General features: G+C 40.3%; 1 protein-coding gene across 4 annotated transcripts in view; it reads right to left on the minus strand.

Moving 5' to 3' along the window:
* Window positions 1-725: 725 nt before the first annotated feature.
* The window catches only part of polrmt (polymerase (RNA) mitochondrial (DNA directed)), a 55,013-nt gene continuing 32,143 nt past the window's right edge, over window positions 726-23,595 (minus strand). The window contains exons 16-21 of one of the 4 annotated variants that reach the window (XM_031318155.2): window positions 15,898-15,950; window positions 10,753-10,851; window positions 10,323-10,395; window positions 8,274-8,365; window positions 6,153-6,226; window positions 726-1,593 (exon numbers count right to left, since the gene is read on the minus strand). In XM_031318155.2, coding sequence (XP_031174015.1) covers window positions 1,544-1,593; window positions 6,153-6,226; window positions 8,274-8,365; window positions 10,323-10,395; window positions 10,753-10,851; window positions 15,898-15,950 — 441 coding nt within the window. In that variant the 3' untranslated portion in view covers window positions 726-1,543. The other 3 variants (XR_004108224.2, XM_036007274.1, XM_031318154.2) reach the window with 3 other exon arrangements.

Consider the following 23,595-nt stretch of genomic DNA (forward strand, 5'->3'; position numbering starts at 1 on the left):
TTATTGTTTTCTGGTGCCGTAAAAGGTCTGCTCTTATAGGCCTATTATCAATTCAGGCGAGAAACATAAAAACTTTCTATTTCCAAACTTTTTATTAAGACACAGTGTGTGTGAATATACCTGTAATTTGGCAATGTTAATGGCTGGTCCTCACAGAAAGCACATAGAGCATGAAAAACACACTTTAAATAATAGTTCACTGTAAAATCAAGTCATAAGGTGATTGGTCATTTTGACTAAAATAATAAAATAACGAACTGAATGCAAGTCATGTCATATACACATCATAAAATATGAGGAGCATCTCCATATGGAGATCGCCATGCAAATCATCTGAAAATCTACAGTCTAATCAGCACACTATGTATGCCCCCTCTAAGATTATTTCCATTTCATTACAGCAAGCCAGCTTTGTTTGGCTGAGTCTACATTTGCCTTTGAACATCAACGGTACCTTTTGTCTGAAACTGCTGTAATGTTTCCAGCGATTTTCAGATAGCACTTCTGCTATTTTTACTTCTAGATGCAGCACTGCCCAAAAAAATAAGATCTGAGTTGATTAGTCAAGCCCACAAATCCTTTGTTGTGCATCTAAAAAGGAGGCCTTCATCTCAAGACAATAGAATTGAAATATACAGATATAACTTAATAACAGGCTCGTATTCATCCTATTTAAGCACACTAAGAATACCAGCTATTTCTTTGAACCACTGAATGAATAAGGAGACATTTTAAGAAACATTTATTTCAGTGCAATTGTCAAGTGCTTAGTCACTCCGAGGTAAGATTCAAGAGTACAATGGGACATATTGCTATCTAAGATCTCCTTGGCTCATGCCTTCACATTTCTCTTTCTTGTATCCCCCATTTCTGTACATCTTTCATTTCCTCTCAAACGTCTCTTCTTCAGAAAATGTTTAAATATCGTACCAGAGAGAATCCTGTCATCCAGTAAGTGATGGGATCGATGATTAGGTGGGATAGTCACAGAGGCAAGTCAGCGCCCTGTGGCGGTCTTCACAGCATGAAAATGCACACACACACACGCTCACCAATCACTAGCAATTACAGTTTGTAGGTGAAGCAGTGGAAGTGTTCCTGAGTGATGAAGTCAGTATGACTGACTGACTGACTGACACACACACACACACACACACACACACACACACACACACACACACACACACACACACACACACACACACACACACACACACACACACACACACACACGGTACTTTTCATTGAATGAAGTCTTAACATTCCCATCTGGTGCTGATTCTCTCATCATTTCGCCTGGATGAGTATCCCACCCTCCGTTTCATCAGCCTACTAGTCAGTTAATCAGGCAGGTTCACTGTGTGTTAATGCCTCCAGCAGCTCTAGCCAGCCTGAACACCAGGAGGCAGGCAGGGCGCGGCTGGCTCAATGTCCTGATGTCTGAGGGAGACAAAGCCAGTCGGGACCCAAGGGCCTGCAGCCTCCCTGCTGCACTCTGTCAATTCCACTCATCTTCCTCCACTGGATCGCCCTCATGAGTCTCTCAGCTGAAGAAATAAGTGGATTCTTTCACCCGCTGGAGATCAAAATCACCTAGAGAGGCAAGAGGCGAGGTGTCAGAGCAGGTTTAAATCTGTGGACAGTAGTTACAGAAAGCAAATTGCATGTACTGCAGATTTAACTATAAACAAACTTTAAATTACCACATGCTATTACAAGATAAGTATGCTAACACGACTATTTGGCACAAACCCGCATCAACAAATGCTAACAGGCTCAGAAAGACAATGCTAAGATGCCGATGTTTCAGTTCACTATGTTCTTAGTTTAGTGTTTTAGCATGCTAACATTTGCTAATTAGCACAAAACACAAAAGTACACTAGATGAAAAGTCAGAGGATTACCAAAGATATAACAATTCATCCTGGGAGCAACATGATTGTCTGTAAAAAATTGCACAGCAATCCATCCAATATTTTTCAAAATATTTCAGTAAAATAGTCATCCTCTGAGCACTAGGAATAACTGTACAAAATGTCATGACACCATCCAAAAGTCGTTAAGATATTTCAATCTGGACAAAAGTGGGGGACAGACTGACCATTGCCATCCATTGTATTTTGTAAGTTTTTAATTCTGGGACCCTTGAAAATGAAATGGTACATCTCAAGGTGTATTTATCCTGGTACCGAATACAAAATTTAACAATTTGCACAGTGATTAATCTTATTTTTATTTATTTATTAATGTGGTTAATGATCAATTAAGGAAACTGCTAAGAACTGTAGGATGTAGTTTGTTCTGAGGTATTCTGAGTCCAGTGAAAGGACTGAGTTACAACAAAGCCCGTCTACGGAAAGCCGTTCCACTCCCTACTAAGCCCCATTGTACCTACTTTGGTTGCAGTTCCACCAGAGTTCCACTGGGGGTGATCACGGTCCAGTGCAAAATGAATGGGACCCTATGGAGCTAGACGGCTAAATTTGTCTCTTTCGCCTGATTGGCGTTGAGAAATCTCAGATTTGATTGTAGTTTTTGCAAGTTCAACATGGATTATAGGTCAAAAGTTGAATGAACAAGTACTTATGCCCTTTCGATTTGTTACAGGTTGAGTCGTTGTTGCCCATAACACGCTAGCATTCTGCTAATGAATGTTGATTGGTCAGTGAAGGACTGATTACGATCGGAGATCCCGTTTGACGGCATCCGAAGCAGAACCAGAATGCCAGATTGAATATTTCGGCGTGGTCTTTAAAACATTAGCAAACCTCTTTCTAGCACGTGTATTGACAGGGAGAGTCTAATCTGTCAGCTGTGTTGTTGATGCCTCGAGAGAAAAAAGGAAGCGACTCACAGCTTGCTGTAAAGCAGAATCTCTGGCCGTATATGTGTATGACGTCATTGACATTTTAAAAGGCTTTTTAGAACAAAAAAGCCACTTTAAAAAATCTAACACGCAGCAGTGTGTATTTTCTTAGCCTCCCCTTTCAAATGCAACATTCAAATTACTAGACAAAAAATGATATCCTGAGAAAAGTGGATTTTGAGGGGTATAGCTCCATAGAGTCCCATTCATTCTGCACTGGCCTGTGAGCGCCCCCTATATGGAACTCTGGTGGAACTGCAACCAGTTCAGAAGCCGGAGGTAACGAGAGAGTGGAACTTCTTCCCATATTAGAAATTCTTTGGTTATAATCTTCATTAGAGGGAGACGTTTATTTTGAAGTGGGTCAAACTCAGGAACTTTAATTTTTAAATTAGCTACAACTTTTTAGTTTTACTGGGCACCACGGCCTTAATGATGAATTTAATCTCAATATTACGTTATGTTAATTTGAGGTTTTTCCTTATTTGTTTATCCTCAGGAATTGTTCATTGTACAGGTGCACATGGACTGCTACAATTTAATTTAACCAGTGAAATGATCCACTTTTGAATGGACTGTGTCCTCTCTGATTAAGTGTAGAAAAATATTGGGCTAATGACAATGCATTGATTATGAGCCTATAACATAATTGGTCTGATCACCCATGGTTTTTAAATGTACTGAGTGGCATTTTTTCTGCCCTTTCCTGTTCACAGTCTGTGATGGGAGTGCCACTTTGTGAATTAATGACATCATTAAATAAATGATTGCTTGCGTAATGGTCAGTGTGCGGGACTCTTTCTAAGCTCCTGATCTGCTACTTTTGGTCACATCCTACGCACCTGCCCGACAAAAGAGGTGTGCAAAAAGCTTTCCTACGTTGCACTGGGCACCAGTAACATTTCTATGAACTTTAATACACCACTTGAATACTAATTTTAGCTCTGGATGAGACCCTGTCCTGCACTCTGTGTGCTCTTCGCCTCTCTGACGTCTGCTGGAGCTGCAGACTGAATTATTGAGGAAAGGCCATAAAAAGTTTACGAATGCAAAAAAAAATGACTAAAGCTAGAAAATTATGTTGACATGAACACTTTAGATAATGTACCAACATAAATGTTTAGGTATCTGTCAAAACATTAACATGTGGGAGGAACTGATATAAACTCTGTCTTAAAACTGTTCATTAATGTGCTCCAAACCTTTTTGTAGTTTACTTTCTATTGTATTTTTTTTATAAAGTTACCGTGTATTGTGTAAGCATATTGTGTAATCATGGTAACGCAGACATACTGTTAAGATAAAGTACTGCATTATGTACCAAAGTGAAGGCACCTAAAAATAAAGAGATGTTTTTCTTGACAACCCCTTACTTTGGGTCTTACAAACTTGCAGCCTAAATGAAAAATCAAACCAAATGATACCAAAGTAAAAATGCCAGTGTCTGAAAAGGAAAACACATAAGCACACTGAAGAACTTAAAGCATTTACTATCCTAATGGACAAATCAGTAGCCGTTTTTGGCACGGGTGAAGTGGGCAGTTTTAGCATTTTTTCATGACACCCCCGGCAAGAGCACTAAAAAAAAAAAAAAAAAGCGGTTTTCTATTATCTATCATTTTACTGTGTGGGGAATTGGCAAATTGGCGCCCCCTGCAGCTGCAGGCGCCCCTGCTTGCTGAGAAGGTGCCATGCACAGAAGCTGTGTGAGAAGGGGAAAGGAGAGGGGAGGGGAGCGGGGGGGAGAGTTCACCTCTGGGTCTCCCAAATGAAACGGATAAGGGGGTGAATGGGGGATCCACTGTATAGAGCAATACTCTAATGGAATTAGTGGGCTAAAGTCAGTCACACCTCGACTTTCTTCCAAATAACGCACATTTCATTCATAATATTATAAATACAGGCCTATACTGTAGTTCCTGCACATTTTTGTTTTTCTGAATTGTGTGAAATGGCTTATAAAAATAGGTAATACAAAACGATTATGTGGTCACCAAGGTGAATTGGTTTAGTCTTGACTTCTGGTCGTGAGTGACAGTGTTGTCCAGTGCCAAATAAACACAGAGATGGACAGGAAAAGGTCAAAGCCATCAGGTGCAGGATTTGTGCTATTTAGAATATTTATTCTACATTTTATTTGTATGTTATTCTTAATATTTTATATTATTGTTGCTCTCTGCTCTTGTTACATTTTTACTATATCTGATTGTATATATTTTTGGCACATTTATGTATATAGTGTACATTTATCGAAGGGGGTCTGGCCCAGGGTGTAATTCAATGTAGAACCGCCACTGGGACAAATACTGTTGTCATTAAAGGACGACTGTTGAAACACAGTGATTCAGTGTGCTCTCCAGCCTTTGTTCCCTTCAGCACCTGATTTATCTGATCTCCTGCTGGATTACACACCATGAAACCAGATTCATCAATAAGTTCAGGATCCTTCATATTGAAGATTATAGTGGATTTTAGTCCAGATCCATTGAGTCTTTATTTGAACATTAAGCACAGTGGCCATTCAGGCGCGCGCACACACACACACACACACACACACACACACACACACACACACACACACACACACACACACACTCACACACTCACACACTCACACACTCACACACTCACACACTCACACACACCTGGCTGGTCTTAGCCACATAAGCTGATTATTCAGAGGAGGGACACAATTAACAGTAATCAATTTATACAACCCAGCTGTCAGTGCCAAGCAGACAGTAAGTGTACAGATGGAGATGGAGATGGAGCGAGGGCTTACGTAACAGCAAAGCTTCCATCCACCTGACTGACAGACAGAGAGACGCTGCCTCTGTACCTCCACTCTGGACAACAATACACAGACTCGCAAAGAAAAAACAGAGGGAATCTGGATCTGCTAGTGGCCGTGCAGGCAGCCATGATTACACCATTAATGACAAAAGCTGAAAATTGAGTTATAGCCAAATTCAATGTTTGAATGAGCAAACCGAATAGCATATCTGGGCAACACAGACAGCTAGACGCCCAAATACAGGCAATGGGATGACTACCAAAAACAATAGGCTACAACAATTAGCAATTATAAACCAGGATAGAAAATACAGGATTGTGCAAGAATCCAATTTAATAACATTCCTGTCATTCTTGCTAACCTCAGACAGAGCTTCAGGACATACAAGTCCTCTTCAATCCAATTAGGAACAAAAAACAGCACCCTGTATGTTGGCCCTCTCAAAAAATACCCCAGCTTTGGCGAGGCCAGGTGTTTTGGATTCAAACTGACCTGTCTGGGGCACTTTGGCCAGCAGCAGCAACAGCCTCCTGTACTCCTGGTACTTCTTGTTCTTGGCATCAGTCCTGCCACAAACAAGGAGAATAAAAAAAAAAAATAAAAAAAAAAAGTTTAGTAAGTCTGAGGAGAACATGTGTGTATGTCTATAGAAGTTAAAGACAACTGCACTTTCTGAGTTGTCTCAGGGAAGTTTCAGCCCTCATTCACGTGTCTTGATCGGTTCTGCTGACTGATGCAGGTTGGTCACATCTGGATGTCACATTTGAGTTGTTGAGGTTACATGTGAGTTGTTTCTGAGAACAAAGAGCCAGTCCAGTGAATGCAATGCAAACATACTGATACTGTTACCATGCTCACTGTCTTATTCTAGTGCAGAGGTCTTCAACGTTGTTTAAGCCAAGGACCCCTTAACTGAAAGAGAGGTGGAGCAGAGACCCCCTACTACATATATTGTATAAAATTAAGTTGCATATTAAACTGGGCCTACAATAATGTGTAAGGCGACCTAAAGCCTTTATACATACCTTCTTTGCATAGAATACTAAGGTTTTAAAATAGCCTTATAATTGTTGGCATGATTTTATAAATCATGTTTTAATTTTAAAACATCTGTACATGTGGCACAGTAAATCCTTAGGATCCTTAGTGGATGGCTACCTTAGTCACTACCTTACCTATAGGCTAGTAAGCCTGTCTTCAGTGGGGATTTATATTTGCTAATAATATATTGGATTCATGTTAAGACTTTTTAAACTTTCAAAAATTAACTGATTTGGAGGCCCCCCTGCATTGACTCTGAGGACCCCCTAGAGGCCCGGACCCCCTGTTGAAGATCCCTGCTCTAGTGTATCAGGCTGCTAACATTTACTAATTAGCACTAAAGACAGGGAACAGCTAAGGCTTTTTAAATTTTTGTCCTTATGATGGCGCCAAATGAAAAGTTTAGGGACCACCTCAATTATTACAATTCATCTTATGGGTGACATGAATGTTTGAACCACATCGTATGGGAATCCATTAAATAGTTGTAGAGACATTTCACTCTAAACTACAAATGTCAACCTCATAGAAGCATTAGAGAAAAGGTCAGGGGTCACCAAAGTCAGAGAGATTCATCCTGTGGGGACCATGAATGTCTGAACTACATAGAATGGCAATCCACCTAGTGACTGGTTATATATTTCAGTCTGGACCAAGGTGGCGGACTGACTGACAGACTGGCATTATCTTCCCTAGAAATAGGGGGGAAAGCAGTCTGTCTGTAAAAATAAAATAAATACTAAAAAAAAAAGAAGCTAAATATATTGTAAGGGTCTAATTAGCAAAAAGAATCAATTTAAGGCAGGGGGTTAAATTATCATAATTGTTAACAAATTCTGGCCTAAACTGTAGTGTGGGTAAAATATATTTAAGTAATACACTGTGACAAGTGAAGTAATCCAAAAAGTATCAAATATTTTGCTCTGCCTACAAGAACGAATTATGCGTTTGCAAGGCTTAGGTAACAGTGTTGTTTCTGTGCGAGAGGGAGAGAGAAAGACAAAGAGGACGAGGGCTGCTGTGGAGGGAAGGCTGTAGACAAGGTGTCCAATTATCCCAAAGAGAGTAAAGAACACCATCAGATGATGAGCATAACCCAGCCTGAGGCCAGCAACACAGATGTCCAGAGAGAGAGAGAGAGAGAGAGAGAGAGAGAGAGAGAGAGAGAGAGAGAGAGAGAGAGAGAGAGAGAGAGAGAGAGAGAGAGAGAGAGAGAGAGAGAGAGAGACGCACACAGACAGACAGACCAGATAAAGATCCTGCATAAACACAGACAGAGAGACAGAGACTGATGGCTGTCCAAGGAAAATTTAAACAGAAAAAGAGGCACAGACTGCAGATGGTGGTAACTAAGTGTGGTAATATGACCTTGCGACTATTATATCATAGTATAGATACTGTGCAACAATTATTTGTACCTGAATAGGAAATGCTATGAAAACGAAAAAGAGGGTTGAGATGTGTTTTTATCATCATAAACCTGATAGTTTCTCTGAGACTTAGAGGAACTTCATGTGCGTGTGTAAGTGTGCACAATCAAATGCGTTCCTGCATGCAGGTGGGAAAACTCACGGGAGCCCGGTGCAGTATTTCAGCAGCAGGAAGTTGGACAGCTCTTGAAGGATTGGCTGGCTGTGCAGGGCGACAAACTGTTCCCGACAGACCTGACAAGAGGAGGAAGAGGCAGAGAGAAGTGAACTTTGAGTTACTCTGGCCCAAACACTTGCCCAAACAAGCTACCTAGACGTTCCTGCCTGTTGACCAGGTAAAAGATGGAGAAAAAAAAGGAATGAAGAGGAGGGCAAAGAAAAAGTAAGAACTAACATCCGTCTATCAGCAAATCTGGCGAATGGATCACCTCCCACAGCAACTCTGCCTTTTGCTGTATGTCTTCTTCATTCATGCTTGAACTATACTATGTACTTTTATATACCAGTCTTTGTCAAATGTGAATCGATGTACTGCAAAGAAAAAAAGGTAGAACGTTAAATGGAGGGTACAGCGTGGGTTTGTTTGACATCACTGCTGACACACGACAATAACACCTGGGAGAAAGAAGTGCTATCCATTTCTGTGCTGGTTTCAGGTTATCAGAATCATCCGTATGGTATACATGGGTTTCTCAGGAGGCGAGTTCAGCAGGGTTAGAAAACATGCTGCCACAATGTAAAAATAGCTTATAAATGGACATTTTTAGTATTCATAAATACAAAATCCTGCTAAAAGAAACAGTAAAATAATTTTCTTTGAAAAGGCAGATTTGAATGCAGCATATCTGGCAGCTCTGGCTAGCGAACATGACACATGGAACTCTAGTGAGAAACAGCAGCTATTAGCAGTGATAATAATGCTAATGTATAGTAGACTACACAAAGTTAGCTCAACAGGTACTGAGAAACAAACTGTGGGTCTCACCACCAACAGGCAGCAGGGGTTAAGTGACATTGGCATAAAAACATGTTAGCATGTATGAACTTTCTGCTGTTCACCATTAAATATATACCAGAAGTCTTATAGTATGTTATAGTATGTATGAGTGCAGAACCTCAGATGTTTGCAGTGTATAAAGGCAATGCTTCACTCGAAGGGAACTACTATAGTACTAGTTTACATCCAAATTTAGTGCAAATTTTAGCCAAATTTCCAGAAAATCAGCAAAATAAAATGCGTATTAATGTGCATTTCCATCCACTACGGTATGGGAACATTACATGTTGGGCACATTGAGATAAACAGTTGTTGGTGCTGATTCTTCAGTTGGTGCCATCCAACCACTGCATAAGAAAAAGAGGGTGCAAGATGATGTAATTAAAAGAGATCCAGACCTTTTTAACAATAGTTGGACTTTTTCTCCAAATGTCTGGCTTTCCAATTCAGGTTTTTTTAAGTGCAAATTTAAAATGCGTATAAAAACAGGTGGATGAAAAGACACTTTACTTCAACAGAGGATTTAATAAGCATTATCAGTCACACATGATTCTCACCCCTCCTCTGCTACTGTGTTCAATTACCTGTGTAATGAAGAAGGCGTACACTCACACATCAAGAGAATATGAGAGAGAATAAATGTACCGAGTGCTTCATTGGTTGCAACTCCTCTGAGATCGAATGAAGACATAAAACTGAGACTGTGCTCTGAATCTACGTCTACACAGAACTGGGACTTTATGGTAATTTGATCTATTTTATGCAAAGCTGTGTCTCTGCCTGGGCCTGTTCACAAGCTAGTTTCAGCAGGCAGGGGCTGACCGTCATTTATTCAGCACTGAACAGAACAGGCTCTGTCTGGTGGTGCTACCTGCAGCCAGCAGCCTCTAAATGTATGAAACTGTGAGCTTGTTTTACTGGCTTTCACAATGCTGATGCTTCTTTAGCAGAAACACGGCTGATGCTGCAAAAAAAAAATGGATGTAAAAGGTGTAAAGAGCAAGCTAGGAGACTTGAGTCACATGTGACACTTTAATTAATCAGCAAAAAAGGGAGCATTTTAAACCCTGAGCATACATGAGCAGACAGGATGAAAACTGCCCTGAAAGGATGATGGGGATGAGGAATGGTAAAAGAATCTGGACAGGTGGGAGTAAAAAAAAGGAAAGGCAAGGTTGTACAGTAATAGGATACCTTGTTCATGGTGTCCACAGTGAGGGCGTGGGTCCAGAAACAGTCGTGAACTGAGACGAACGTCAGGCCGGCACTAAAGGGAGAAGAGAGGGAATGAAGAAGGGGTGAAGAGCGTCCACGTGCAGGGATGGAAATCAGAGGAAGAACATAACAGAAAGAGAAGAGAGACTTTGAAAAAAAGGGTGTATTACAGCAACGATAATTGCTAAAATCCCTGGTGGATGTTCTTATCTGAGGCGATAATTGCATTGAAGATACATTCTCAAAGCCATTTTAGGTCATGCATTCATGGAGAGTCGATGTCAGGAGCATAATACAGACTGCCTTCAGAAAAATGACTCTGCATATGCAACAGAAGACACAAGGAATGTATCTGTTTTTTTTTTGTTTTTTTCCAGGTGTCCATGCTCTACAGTATGTTGAATGGTACCTATAGCAGTGGAGAGCAGTCAGCATCATGTGTGTGGAGTCCAGAGAGTGGATGAAGTTTGGCGGGAAGGCGTTCTTCTGTTTAACTGTGTCTGGCCTCCTGAGAAGGGACAGAAAGCCAAGCATAGACATATAACAAATACTTCTGTACTTTGATGCTTTCTAATTTCAAACACGATATTTCAGCCAATTTATCTCGCTAGTCTGAAGTGGCCTCGTTATGAGCCATGCAGATAATTCCCACGGAGGCAGTTAGCAATCCTATATTTTGATTTCCTTTTTAATTACTCTTCACTACTTGGAAGACAGTAACCATTGCATTAAAACCATTGTACCCTTGAGGATGTTTTTTAAGTCTGATAATGTTACAGTAACTTTGCCCATAAAGTAATGAGGAGTGTTTAAGGGACTGTTCGTTATTTATTCCAGGGGTCACCGGAGGAGTTTTGGGATCTTTAATCAAAATAGACCGGACCCTCCTTTCACCAGCAATACATTTTGGATGGCCCTCAAAAATGATATGGAAAAAAGGGATGACCCTCCCCAACAATGTATTGATGCATTCTGTACTGGTTTGTGCTTGCAAAGACATACAGATAGCCATTGTTTTTTTACAGCCATGACATACCTGACTAAACCTCTACATTCTCATCTTACGCATCACACTCCTCTGTTATGGTGTGGTGGCCATTTCAGTAGATTTACTCACTAACATTGTTGTGGAAACACAATAAGCATGGAAACTAAATGCACACTTCCTGCATTACTGCATTACTTCAAATACTAAGTTACTCCTCTAGTAAACTAGTATTCACATGAAATAAAACAATAAAACATTGAGACCATTCAGCAAAGCACACTGGGAAATAACAAATTCAACACTGGTTGCTATGGACTCGTCACTAGGCTTCCTCAGTCATTGTATATTTTAGTATAGGTAAAGCTGCCAAAGCTGAACATTATCCAAAACTCCATTTCTCAGATGAGCGTCAATATGGGGGCTTGCATGCTACCACTCCTTCCTTCTCAAATGCCTTGAAAAGGCTGTCGTTTATACATATATAATATCACCGGGACCAAAAGGATATTTGAGTCGGTTATGGCTGCAGCCTGGAGACCACCCGTCTCATGCCCTCCCGGCTTGGTGCTGTCCGCAAGCTTCGACTTTTCAAAATAAAAGCTTGCGGCTGGTATGTTTTCATACGGTGTTTTGCATGTTTTTGAACTAAACAGTACGGCAATCATGCTAATGAATAACATTATTTTTTCAGCAGATGTCTTAGTTACAACACGATGGAGCTAGCAAAGCAGTTTTGTGTTTATTTGTGCGAGCGGGATTATTCAGTTTGGGAAATCCCACGGTCTCTAAAGCTATAGCTCAAATTGTCTGGCTGACTAAACAGGGAGGGACCCATCTGCTAGCGATAGGGGCAGAGACTGAGAGCTACATGGAGCTACAAGGATAAATATGCACCAAACAAGCCACTCTGAAATGTTGCTGTTCTCATGAATACAAAAATTGGGTGACCCTCCCCCCTAGACTAAAAAAAATTGGATGACCCTCCCCTCAACAAAGAATAAAAAGACATGACCCTCCACTATTTTCCTCTGGTGGTCCATTCCATAAATACCAAACGGTCCCTAAGCATATAATCTGTGAATTAACAATCACAATTAGTACAATACAGCGCATTTTAAACACTGTTTTACTGAGTGATGTTCATTTATATTTTGCGTTATCTATACATGCTGCGTAAAAATGATAATTCATACACAAATTATTAAACTGGGCTTTTAATTTTGCGGGGATGACACTTTCATACCAAATTACGTTCAGATAAAGCGACAATTTAAAATAATGTAAAGTCAAGGTGAAACAGAATTTAGAAGGAATAGAGACCTAACAAACATTGTTTGCAGAATTATGGGGAATTATTAAGAATCAAATCCTTTCAAGTGACTGGATCCTTCAAAAGTGGTCGTGGCTCAGCGAATACAGAGATGAACATGCTAATTAGTGAGCTTTAGAGGTGCCTATTCTACACAGAGACACAGGATTAGAAATTGTATGTCATGTTTTCAAGGTCAGAGGCTTATACAGAAAGTCTTTTTATTGTGGACATTTGTGGAAAAGCACAGATGCAATTAAAACACTATTAGTGGGTGCTTCATTGATATTATCAATCATGCCTGTGCTCTTCCTGCTATGACAAGTCAAACGTCTGCTATGCATGGATTTCAACATTAATATTTATTTTCTGCTATGTGACTCCTGGGGACTCTGTGGCTCTGTGCTTTTTTTAAACAAAAGTCAATATGAGAGCATACAAATATAGAAGTGATATAAAAGAAATAGTACAAAGTGATATAAATGCAGTGCTGCTGCTACTACTGATGATGGAACTAGCAGTAAAAAAAATAAAATAATAACCCTCCATTACCCTGAGCCTGTGCCATTCAAATCCTCTGGGCTGCCACAGACCAGAACGCTCTTCTAATGGGAATGGAGACCGAGCGGAGAGAGCTTGGGCCAAACCCAAAGCTTAAACACACACTCACACAGGCACAAAGGATGCCTGTCTGTCTGTCTTGTTTACCTTCTGTCCGTTTTATTTTTGGCTTGGAAATTTCATCAGAGCGCTATTACTTCTGCTGCTGCTGCTGCTTTTGGGCTGGAGCTGAACAAAAGCAAGATTCCTGGAGATTTATTTGCAAGTGCACTCGGCAGAAGACTGTCTTCCTCTTTTCCCTTTGTCGAACACCTACACTCACGCACACAAAACAAACATTTCCCCTTAAACTCCCAAAGGCCTGACAGACAGGAATGGTGCACAGTCAGTACTATGTAAGGGTTAGCAACCACAGCTGTGTATCTGTTCTCCCTATAGAGCTGTTCATGTCTCAAGAGATGGTGAGCGTTGACACCGGGTTTAGCATTTCATGTTTTGTTTTTTTTTCCCCCACTGCAGTTTAGAGGCTTAGATAATCAGCACTCCTCTGAAGACGAGAGGGACGGAGGAAAAAGCAAGAAAAAGCGAGCGCTTGAAGGCTGCCACGACTCCGTTTGTGATTCTACTAACATATTTAGACGCTGGACGAGCCTTTTAGGGTCTTTAATTACAGCAATGTGTAGTGTGTACGCTCCCGTTGGTGTGTGTGGAAGAAAACGCCGAGTAAAATCAGTCATGGCGATTGTGTCCAGTTTGGCTCAGAATGTCAGCCTGTGAAACACTGATGCTTTCTCTTGACAGCAAATTTCAAGTTTCAGGCGAGACGGCGTTTCTGAGTGGCATCCTGTTCCCTCTCTCTCTCCTCCCTCTCAACCTCAGCTCCCTCCACACTGCTGGATCTGTAGAGCACTGTAGATGTCAGATTGAGGATGGCTGTCAGTCTTTGTCATCTCTGTCTTCAGTTCCCTCCTTCCCGTCTCCCCTCGACTCTCCGTCGCCGTCTCTTTTTGTCCTCTGCTCACCTCTGTCACTGCTCCTCTGTCGCCTCTTTTAAAACTCTATCTACACATTTTTCTCTCACCTCCCCCGCCATAGCAGTCATTCACACATCCCAAACTAGCACTTACTCTGAGAATACCTCATCAATCATGGCCTTCTTTATCCTAAAAGGCCAAATATAATCTATTGAAGTGGACTGCCACTCTGTAAATCACAGGTGCTAAAGTAGCCGGTGTAATAATATAATGTGAAATGTCTTGAGCATAGTGCTGGGCGATATGGAGAAAATCAGATATCATGATATTTTGACCAAATACCTTGATATCGATATTGCAATGATATTGTAGGGTTGACAATTGGTGCTTTTACAAAATATTAGATAAAAGAATTGAAATAAAATTAGATAAATAATCATCAGTAATGTGGATATAATGACTAAGTGGGTAAAGGCCTAGAACAGTTAGAACAGTCTGGTAAGTTCAGAAAATGACATCACTTTACTGTAGCCTTTAAAACAAGGAAAAGACAACACTTACCATATTACGATATTACTATATCCAAAATCTAAGACGATATCTGGTCTCATATCACGATATTGATATAATATCGATATATCGCCCAGCCCTACTTAACCCTTGTGTTGAGTTCGGGTCATATTGACCCGTTTTCAATTTTTGTTTTATATCAGAAAATATGGGACGTAGAAATAAGTGCTGAAAATGTGTAGAAGAAAAATGTAACAATTTAAAACGTTGGAAAAAGCAAAAACAAACTGAAAAAAAGGCGTTAAAAACATCGAAAAAATAAAAAAGTGTTTTTTTCAAGGTTGACGGGAAGACAACACAAGGGTTAAGCGTATTCACATGTTAAATCTTCTCTGATCAACCTATTGGCATCAAAAGGATGAAGCTTCTCTGGCGTTCCATCCACACATGGACATGATCATGTGTGGATTTTGTGTTAATCTGAATTTAGTCGAACTACCACTATATAACTGTAATTTAGCCCATTGTTTTTTTGTTATGTTAAATACTGCCACATACTTTTCTTAAAAAAAAAAAACCTCATTTGGAATCTATTTTTGACCATTTATGTGGTGTTTTTTTTAGCTGCTGACTCGCTAAACTTTTTCTTGCATAATTCCTCTTTCTTCTGGTTGATGGGTGTAATTTGGCAGTAATATGATTTTGCAGTATATTGTGTTGTAAAATAAATGAAGCTTCTCGACAACAGTTTGAACCACTTTACTGAACTCATTTCCGTTAGCAAAGACCCATTTTAACATCTTCTATCTCCAAGTGGAAGTGTGAAACTATGCTTTCAAAAGAGTTTCCAAACACTTCTGATGACATTTCCTACTTTATGACAAGTGCAAAGTTACATCTGAGTTTGAGTAGGCAATTAGTGGAAATATCCACTGGAGACGGAGCTTTTGTGCAGCTGAAGTTGTTGAAAATGTAAGCTAATTGCCTACAGAGAGCTTTACTTTCTACTTCCATTCACCTCTAAATACTAAACAAAGAGTTGTCAAGCGCTCCGAAACTGCATTCTGAAAACTTGTGACTGCAAAATCACTCCAAAGACAAAACAAAACGACCTGCTGTAAACACAATTTCTCTCAACAGCTATCCTCTGTCTTTGTTCCAGGTCACTGATATAACACTATGAGAGGTGGGGAAACAGACAGAAAGACTTACTCGTTGGTGTCATGGCTGATCTGGAGGTTGATATGTTGCATGGTACTCTTCAGCTGGAGAGGCAAAACAAAGACAGAGAAATTAGAGGGTTTATAATCTCAAATTTTAACACTTTACACTGAACTTTCAGATTCTACTCAAGATCACAAAGGTTTTAAAAAAACAAATATGTCAGGTTGAAGGACAACACGCAAGACATTCTGTAGAGATATGTATGCAGTGCAGCCATTTAAAAAGGGTATATCAAGTTTTAATATTTTACTCCTTATTAGCATGATACAGCTTCACTACAGTCTTGGAACAAGGATATACAATATTAGGGCTGAAACTAACAATTACTTTCATTATTGACTAATCGGACAATTAATTCATTCATTCATTCTATTCTCTGGTCTTAAAATATGAGAAGATATCAAATGTTTCTAAAACCTCATGGTCTTTAAATGTCAAATATCTCCGACCAAAAATCTAGAAGCCCAAGATATTAACTTTACTATCACATAAGACAAAGAAAAGCCGTAAATTACATTAGAGAAGCTGGAACCAATAAATGTTTGGAAATCAGATATCAAGAGCTTAAGCTAAAAAATAAATAAAGCTGGGAGGATGAAAACGGGAATGCATGACAAGAAAATATTCAATTTCATGAGCTAAACATTAGTTTTAAATTGATAATTTTAGGCTGTAGGCATGGTGTGTTTCAACGTCTTGCAAACACTGAATGAATCTTAATCAGTCAGCTTCTACATGTGGTATTCAATTGAAATGCAGAAAAAGTTGCCCAGTTTATTACTTGAGAGCCCCTTTACATTTTGCAAACTACAAAATCAACACAAAACCATTGCTGAGTCACTTCACCTCATGGACATTTCCAAAAAAAAGTGATCAAACCAAAGTTAAATCCAATTTTATTTCATGTGGTTGACCTATAATTGGTTAACGCAGATTCTCAGCCCACCTGACCAGAATCCAGAGTGAAAGTAAATCCATTTACTATTAAAGCATGCTTGAAAACACATACAGTATAGACGTAGAACTGTACCCAACCCACCCACCCACCCATCCATCCATCGCGTATGTAGGTCAGGGTGGCACGAAGTGGCAACATGACGCCACAGAGACTTAATGCTGGCTACTTGACCCCTAAAAGGCTGTGACTGTGGTTCAAAGCTTCAACTCTGATTTACTAATTTATTCAATTTATTGGTGAATTAAACCCAGTATCAGATAAATATTTTCCAATGGGGATTTATCTGTCCTGCTGTATTTCACAACAACAATTTTATCCAGAGTTATTTAACATTATCTTATGTTTGCATATTCCTTTAGTATTGCTAGTCTTGCTGGATCTTGGCTAAAATACAGCTTAAAGTGAGCTGCATTGTACTGCTTTTGGGTGGAAAAGTGATAATCGGGGATAGTACTGTCAATTGTCCGAGGGTAAAGAGTCTGCTAAGTAAGAAAAGCTTTTGGAGTGAAGTGTGTGTGAGCACTCCACAGTGATCTCATCATGTCTGGCATACCTGCATCACCTGGAAAACTGTCACCTGGAAACCAGTGAATCTTTAATGGTGACCTCATTGTGCACAAGTAAGTGTAAACAAAACCCCAACCATTAAGGCCACCACAGTTTAAGACATCCCACCCCTCCTGTTTCTGCTTAAACAATGTCATTGGTTTACAGTTTAGAATGATCCCTCACCCCGACATCTTCTTTCAAGAGAAATTACGTTACATTAAGGAAGTAAAGATACTTTATCTTGGGGACATGAAGTATCACCTGTTCTCACCTTCCTCTCACACACTCAAACACATCTGCATATGGCATTTTTGTGCAAATACACATCTATGCATCCCTACTCTAATAGGGAGTGACACACTTTCACTACCTACAGGAAAAAAAAATGGAAATGAGAGGCAGATAGTGGAAACCGATAGAGAAGAGGAGAAATCAAGAACAGGGCCATCCCCTATTTAAGGTTTTGCTGAAGTCACAGGAGTATGCCACAAAATTACACCTTAGTAAAAATTGGTGGTAAAATAGGCTTGTTAAAATAGTCCTATATCGGTATACTATACTATACTATAGGACTAGTATTATTGCAACCCTAATGACAAATTAAGCACAGCAAGAAATATGCCAGTCTATGCACACTGAGAGGGCATCAGGCAAATACCTCCTTTTTGATCTCTGCTGTTTTCTTCATTTTATCTTTACACACTCCAAGACCAAAGCCTTAAGTTCCTAGAGGAGGGAAGACTTAGCGCTCTGCTCTGCGTAGCTTTGCCGACCCATCCAGACAGCTGTGCCAAGGCATCTGTGGCAGGGCAGTCTTTCCCTGACCGTTGGAACAATGCCTGGGTAGGAACGACGGGCTACTATCAGGAACGAGATATGACTGGCAACAGGTCGCCAACTGCTCGTCAATGTTAGCCCGTTTACTTTGCATTCAGCCTTCGAATGTATCTTAGTGTCTGTTTGTCTGTTGCTCTGCTGGAACACATTTTTTTAACTGATGGAAAGCCGCTCTTAACGCAGAAACATTTAGCCATTTTCAATTCAATGATATTCAGAGTGCTGCAAATACTTAGATCTATCAGTACTCTAAATAATCAAAGTGATTTTATTGTGAAAAGTCATTAGACATCAGTACTGTTAGTTACAGTTTAGAGCAAGATTTACCCCAAATACTATGAATGAATAGAAAATATGTTCATGTCCTGTGTTTATGTGGGGTAGGAAAGGCGGAAAGAAAATTGATGAATCAACTAATATCTGTTGTTGGTTTGCTTTATACAACCATTGACTGACTGTAAACTGACACATTTTCCAAATTTGTGTATAAATGAGGTCTTTGAATTTAAATCCTTAAAAACCACTCCTCTGAACAGGATGGCAGGAGACCAATGCATTACCACTGCCGTTCTGACACCTTTAAGAGCCTTTAATAACTGTGTTTGGTGCTAATGTACAGCTCTTTTATTTGCTCTTGCTTGCGTATCTGTAAAATGAACACTGAGGACACACAGGCCCTTTGAAGTGCACATCCCTCCACAATTTGAACTATTCCGCATTGTGCTCTTTCCGAATCCATAATGACCTCCTGAAAAGCTGGATACATTTCATGGGGGATGCTCTCCTGAGTGCTGTAAAGGTTTTAGGAGGAGTATAATATCTTGTGGGCCCTGATGGGGAGTGATTTTCACGTTTAAAGGGAGAAAAAAATGCACAGTAGAGGAGAATTACACAATGTCAATTAGTCTATTCATTTTAGTCAAAAACCGACAAAAATGCTGAGCTGAAAAAAATGGCATTTACACTTTTTGAAATTGGTCCACTGACAAATTGAGAGAGCGCTCATTGCGCAACATCCGTCAAAAAAACCTGTCAAACTTCGGGCGAAAAAACCCCCACCAAAAAAACGTTAAAAAACCCCCATAAAAAATACGTCAAAAAATGTAAAAAAAAAAAACAAAACAAAAAAACGTTGTTGTAATATTTACTTGCCCGACATGGCGTTTTACTTGCCCCAGGCCATCGGGCAACCCTTATTGTTGAACCCTGGAACCAATACTTTAGAAAAAGAGAAGAAAACAGCAGTCAGAGTCATTCATTTAGAACGGCTTGTTTATTGCTAAGACCATATGGTCAAATTTGAATGATTTACTTGAAATGTAATAACGATAGCTTATTTCACCGTTCAATATCTATTAAAGTGACAGGTGTTCACATGGTAGAAAGTAGAAGCTAGCTTCAAGGAGCTCGGTTTGGTGATTCCAGTTGAATGCTTGAAGGTCGCTGTGTGATGAATGTCAGAATCAGACAATTATCAAGAAATGGTTTTAAAATAGAAGCGTAGTGTGGTAAAAGCCCATCCGTTTCTGCCATGGCTGCTATTTCATCCATCATTGCTCTAGGAGGACTTGTGGGGGAATGTGTCCATCATTCCCCTCCTTACACCCCATCAACGGATAAATTAGAAGAAGGGAAAGGAGAAGCTGAGCAAAAAGGTGTGAGTGAAAGAGATGGAGGTTACCTTTGATGTGAGTAATGGACTGCCACATTGTAAATGAGGTCACTACCCTACACTGAAACCCTGTACATTGCACTGCATACGTGCATGATTTGTGTACAAGACCTGACTCAAACCCTGAGGCTGCGATGAACAAGACCTTGGCTAACCCTGCTGTGTGTCTGTGGGGAATAGGACCTGTAGTCTAAATCACATGAGAGTGGCAGCACAGATGGTCATGGATACTACAGCCGTCACTAACCACATATATAAGCCATGCTGCCAAGTGGGGAATCCCCATTTGTCACATACTGTAGTGGTTAATAACACACGTCTTATCGATTCAAGTGGAAGCGGTCCCGCATTACACCCCCTTTCTGTGCTGTTTCTGGGTCACCTGGTCCTCGCCTTCTCCCCCTGAAGACAGCTGCAGACTCCTTGTCACACACATATCCCTAAGTCTCGTTACTCTTCCACTGACCTTTTCCAGGCCTTCTCTCTACCAAACTTTCTTTCTCTTCTACTTGGCAGTGTCCTTGAAACTAACACTGCATCCATTATTTCACCCCAAAATGCCACAAGATTCTGCAGGATCAACGAAACACCATGCTACCCCTGGGAACAGCTCGCTTCTCTTCCAAGGAAAAAGGAGGGCATGGAGGGCATCATGCTGACATTAAGAGATATGTAGTACCCCAAAATTAGAAAAGCTCTCTAATTCTGATTGTACAGGCCCTGGTCATTTTTCCGAGTCTGCGATCGATACATCCTGCTTCGATACAAAAAGAAAAATCAGACCAGACAGAAACCAAAAACATCATATGTTTAGCATAGAGAGGCAAAACGACAACAAGGAGACTCGAATTGATCACAATTGACCATAAAGATATGCAACATGAACACAAAGAGACACAAAAAAACAACAAAGAGATGCAGCGCTACCACAAAGACTCAATTTGACCACATGGCAACCATAACCAGATGCAATATGATCACGTAAGAGATACAAAAATGACAGAAAACAGTCACAAAGAGATGCAAAACGTGTGTCTCTTTCGATGTAGGTGTCTTGCTCCTATGTATGAGGGGGTGGGGGGCCTGGGACGTGTCTGTACCTAGGGGGCCCATGGTCTCATAACCCGTCCATGATTAGGAAGATGATTTCTTTTTTAACTTTTATTTTTCTCACGACCTATATGACATCATAATAAACTATTTATTAATGTTGAGAGTTGACTTGTATTTGTATTGTTATACTGTACTAAAGTGATGCACAATGCATAACTGTCCAGGAAAATCACCAATTACCACCAAAAACTTAATCTTTCCACATAGAGGACATCAGACTCAGATTTTAGTCATGCTATAAACTCATAAATCCAGCCAATCCAGCTGACGACTCCCTTGTGTCACATCCCCTGAGAGTGGATTTCACTGTAACCTTGCCTGGGAGGGGGAGAATGAAAAATAAACAAGGAATCTGAGCCAGAGTGACCTCTGATCCGATTAGTATCTCCCAATCCTGTTAAGCAGCCTCCCTGATCTGTGTTCATGCTGCATTCAGCTACTCCATCCTACTCTTATTTCCTCACCTCCCATCAGCCATGGAAAATACTCGACTACACCGGTCTGCATTTGCACTCATCTCTGTATGCACACTGAAAAGTACCCACGCAACACAAACGCAAAGCTACACAGACATGCACACACACTCCTTTCTGATTATGTGATGCTATTGTAGCTACTTTCTCTCCGCTTATTGGTTTCCTTTCTGTGCATCACCCTTCATCTTCTCGTTCTATCTAGAGTCTAATTACTTATGACCCCTAGAAACACTGTGGCCTTGGATTTAAGAGGCAGAGAGCAGACTGGGTGATTGAATTTACTGTAATCCAGCCACGCAGGGAAAAGGTGACCTTTCTGCAAGTTTCATTTTTGTTGCCCAATGATGCAACTGGATTAGGGAATTATTGCAGGGGATGAAAAAAGTTATCTGTGAAATTTAAGCTAAAACCTCATTCATCCATGAAGTCATCCCTTCAATCACTTATTCATCTTTAGGCCTTCGGAAAAAAAAGCACAGAGGCCAATCAGCTTCCTTGTCCCTGCTGGACATTAAAAGAAGCAGATAAAATCAAGGGAATGTGCCCTGCTACATCGACAGAGAGCGATGCACCCTCCGGGGACCCGCCATCTGTCACCCTCGCTCTCTTGCACCTTCTTATGAGGTGTCACTGCCCCTCTAAGCCAACCTTCTGCTTGATGTCGTACTAAAAGAGCAGGCCGGGCCAGCCCATGAGCTAGCAGTCTGCCTGCGCTTGGCATACGCTATATGTCTGTCTCCTTTCACTTAGTTAATAAGCTTAAGGATATAGAGGTCAAAATGGATTTTATATAATCACACACATATCTTTTCATGTACACAAAGAAACACACACACACACACACACACACACACACACACAAAGAATGTTATCTGCTGGCACACAGACATGTTATCTCTAAGACGTGCCGCTGTCAAGATCTCCAAAGTGACGGACGACTCTAGTGATGTTGTTAAGCTCCATTAATGTTGGGCCACTCACAGCAATCACAATACACCATCAGTGCTGGAAAGCCCAGCTGGGACACTCCACCCGCAAAGCATCCAGTACTTAAAGCTTCATGATAGGAGACTGAAACAATAATTATTTTAGTAGGTTGGAAGACTGAGGGAGGAGAATAAAGAGTTGTGAACACAACACACCAAACCCAAAGCCAGACTGCAGTATATCTCACTTTTTAATTTTGGGATATTAGTCTGGAAAATAAATTCACTGAGCCCTGACAGGGCACCAGTCTGTTACAGAGCTACAACCAGAATAAGAGTCATCATTTTATTTTTCAGATAAAAATCCTGAAGCCTTTTTGAAAACTTGGACAGCCCAGTGAGTGTCGAGTGCTTCCAGTCCCTTGTCAATTGTCTCTCTGTTAAAAAAAAGGCTGATCTAATTGCATGCAATGTAGTTTTGGCGTACGCACATTGGCAGCGCCCCTTCTTCAAGCAAATGCTTATTGAACCTTGCCAGACCACAATGAGTGAAGCAACATTTGTTGGCAGGCTGTGTGAGGATGATAGCTTGCTCTTAGTTGATAAAAACACTGAATTTTAAAAAGATGTACAGCTTTTTATAAGCTATTAGGAGAACTGCTGCTCTTAGTGTTATTTTTAGGGCTGTCAATCGATTAAAAAAATGTATCTAATTAATTACATACTCTGTGATTAATTAATCTAAATTAATCGCATACATAATTTTTGCCCAGTGCCTTAACCGATACTTTTTAAGAAAGTAAAAAAAAAAGAAGAAGAAAAAAAAAAGAAGGGCACTAAACAACAGTCGGCAACATTAAAGAACAGCTTGTTTATTGCTAGGCCATATGGTCAAAATTAAATTATTTAATAATAATGTAATAACTATAACAATAACTTATTTCACTAGTAAATTGCTGTTGAATGAGAAAAACAACCACCAGATAGGAAAAGGGCATTTAACAACAACTTTGAATGCACCACGAGACTGTAGGTTACCAGTTGCATTGAACTCACCGTCTGCGTTTTTCCGACAACAGCAGCTGCACATTGTTACATCCTGGTGTTGAATCCTCTACAGTAAAATACAGTCACACTTTACACCGTTTAGCGTTA

This window comes from Sander lucioperca, chromosome 11, assembly GCF_008315115.2.
Source record: "Sander lucioperca isolate FBNREF2018 chromosome 11, SLUC_FBN_1.2, whole genome shotgun sequence".
In the NCBI taxonomy this organism is placed as follows: Eukaryota; Metazoa; Chordata; class Actinopteri; order Perciformes; family Percidae; genus Sander; species Sander lucioperca.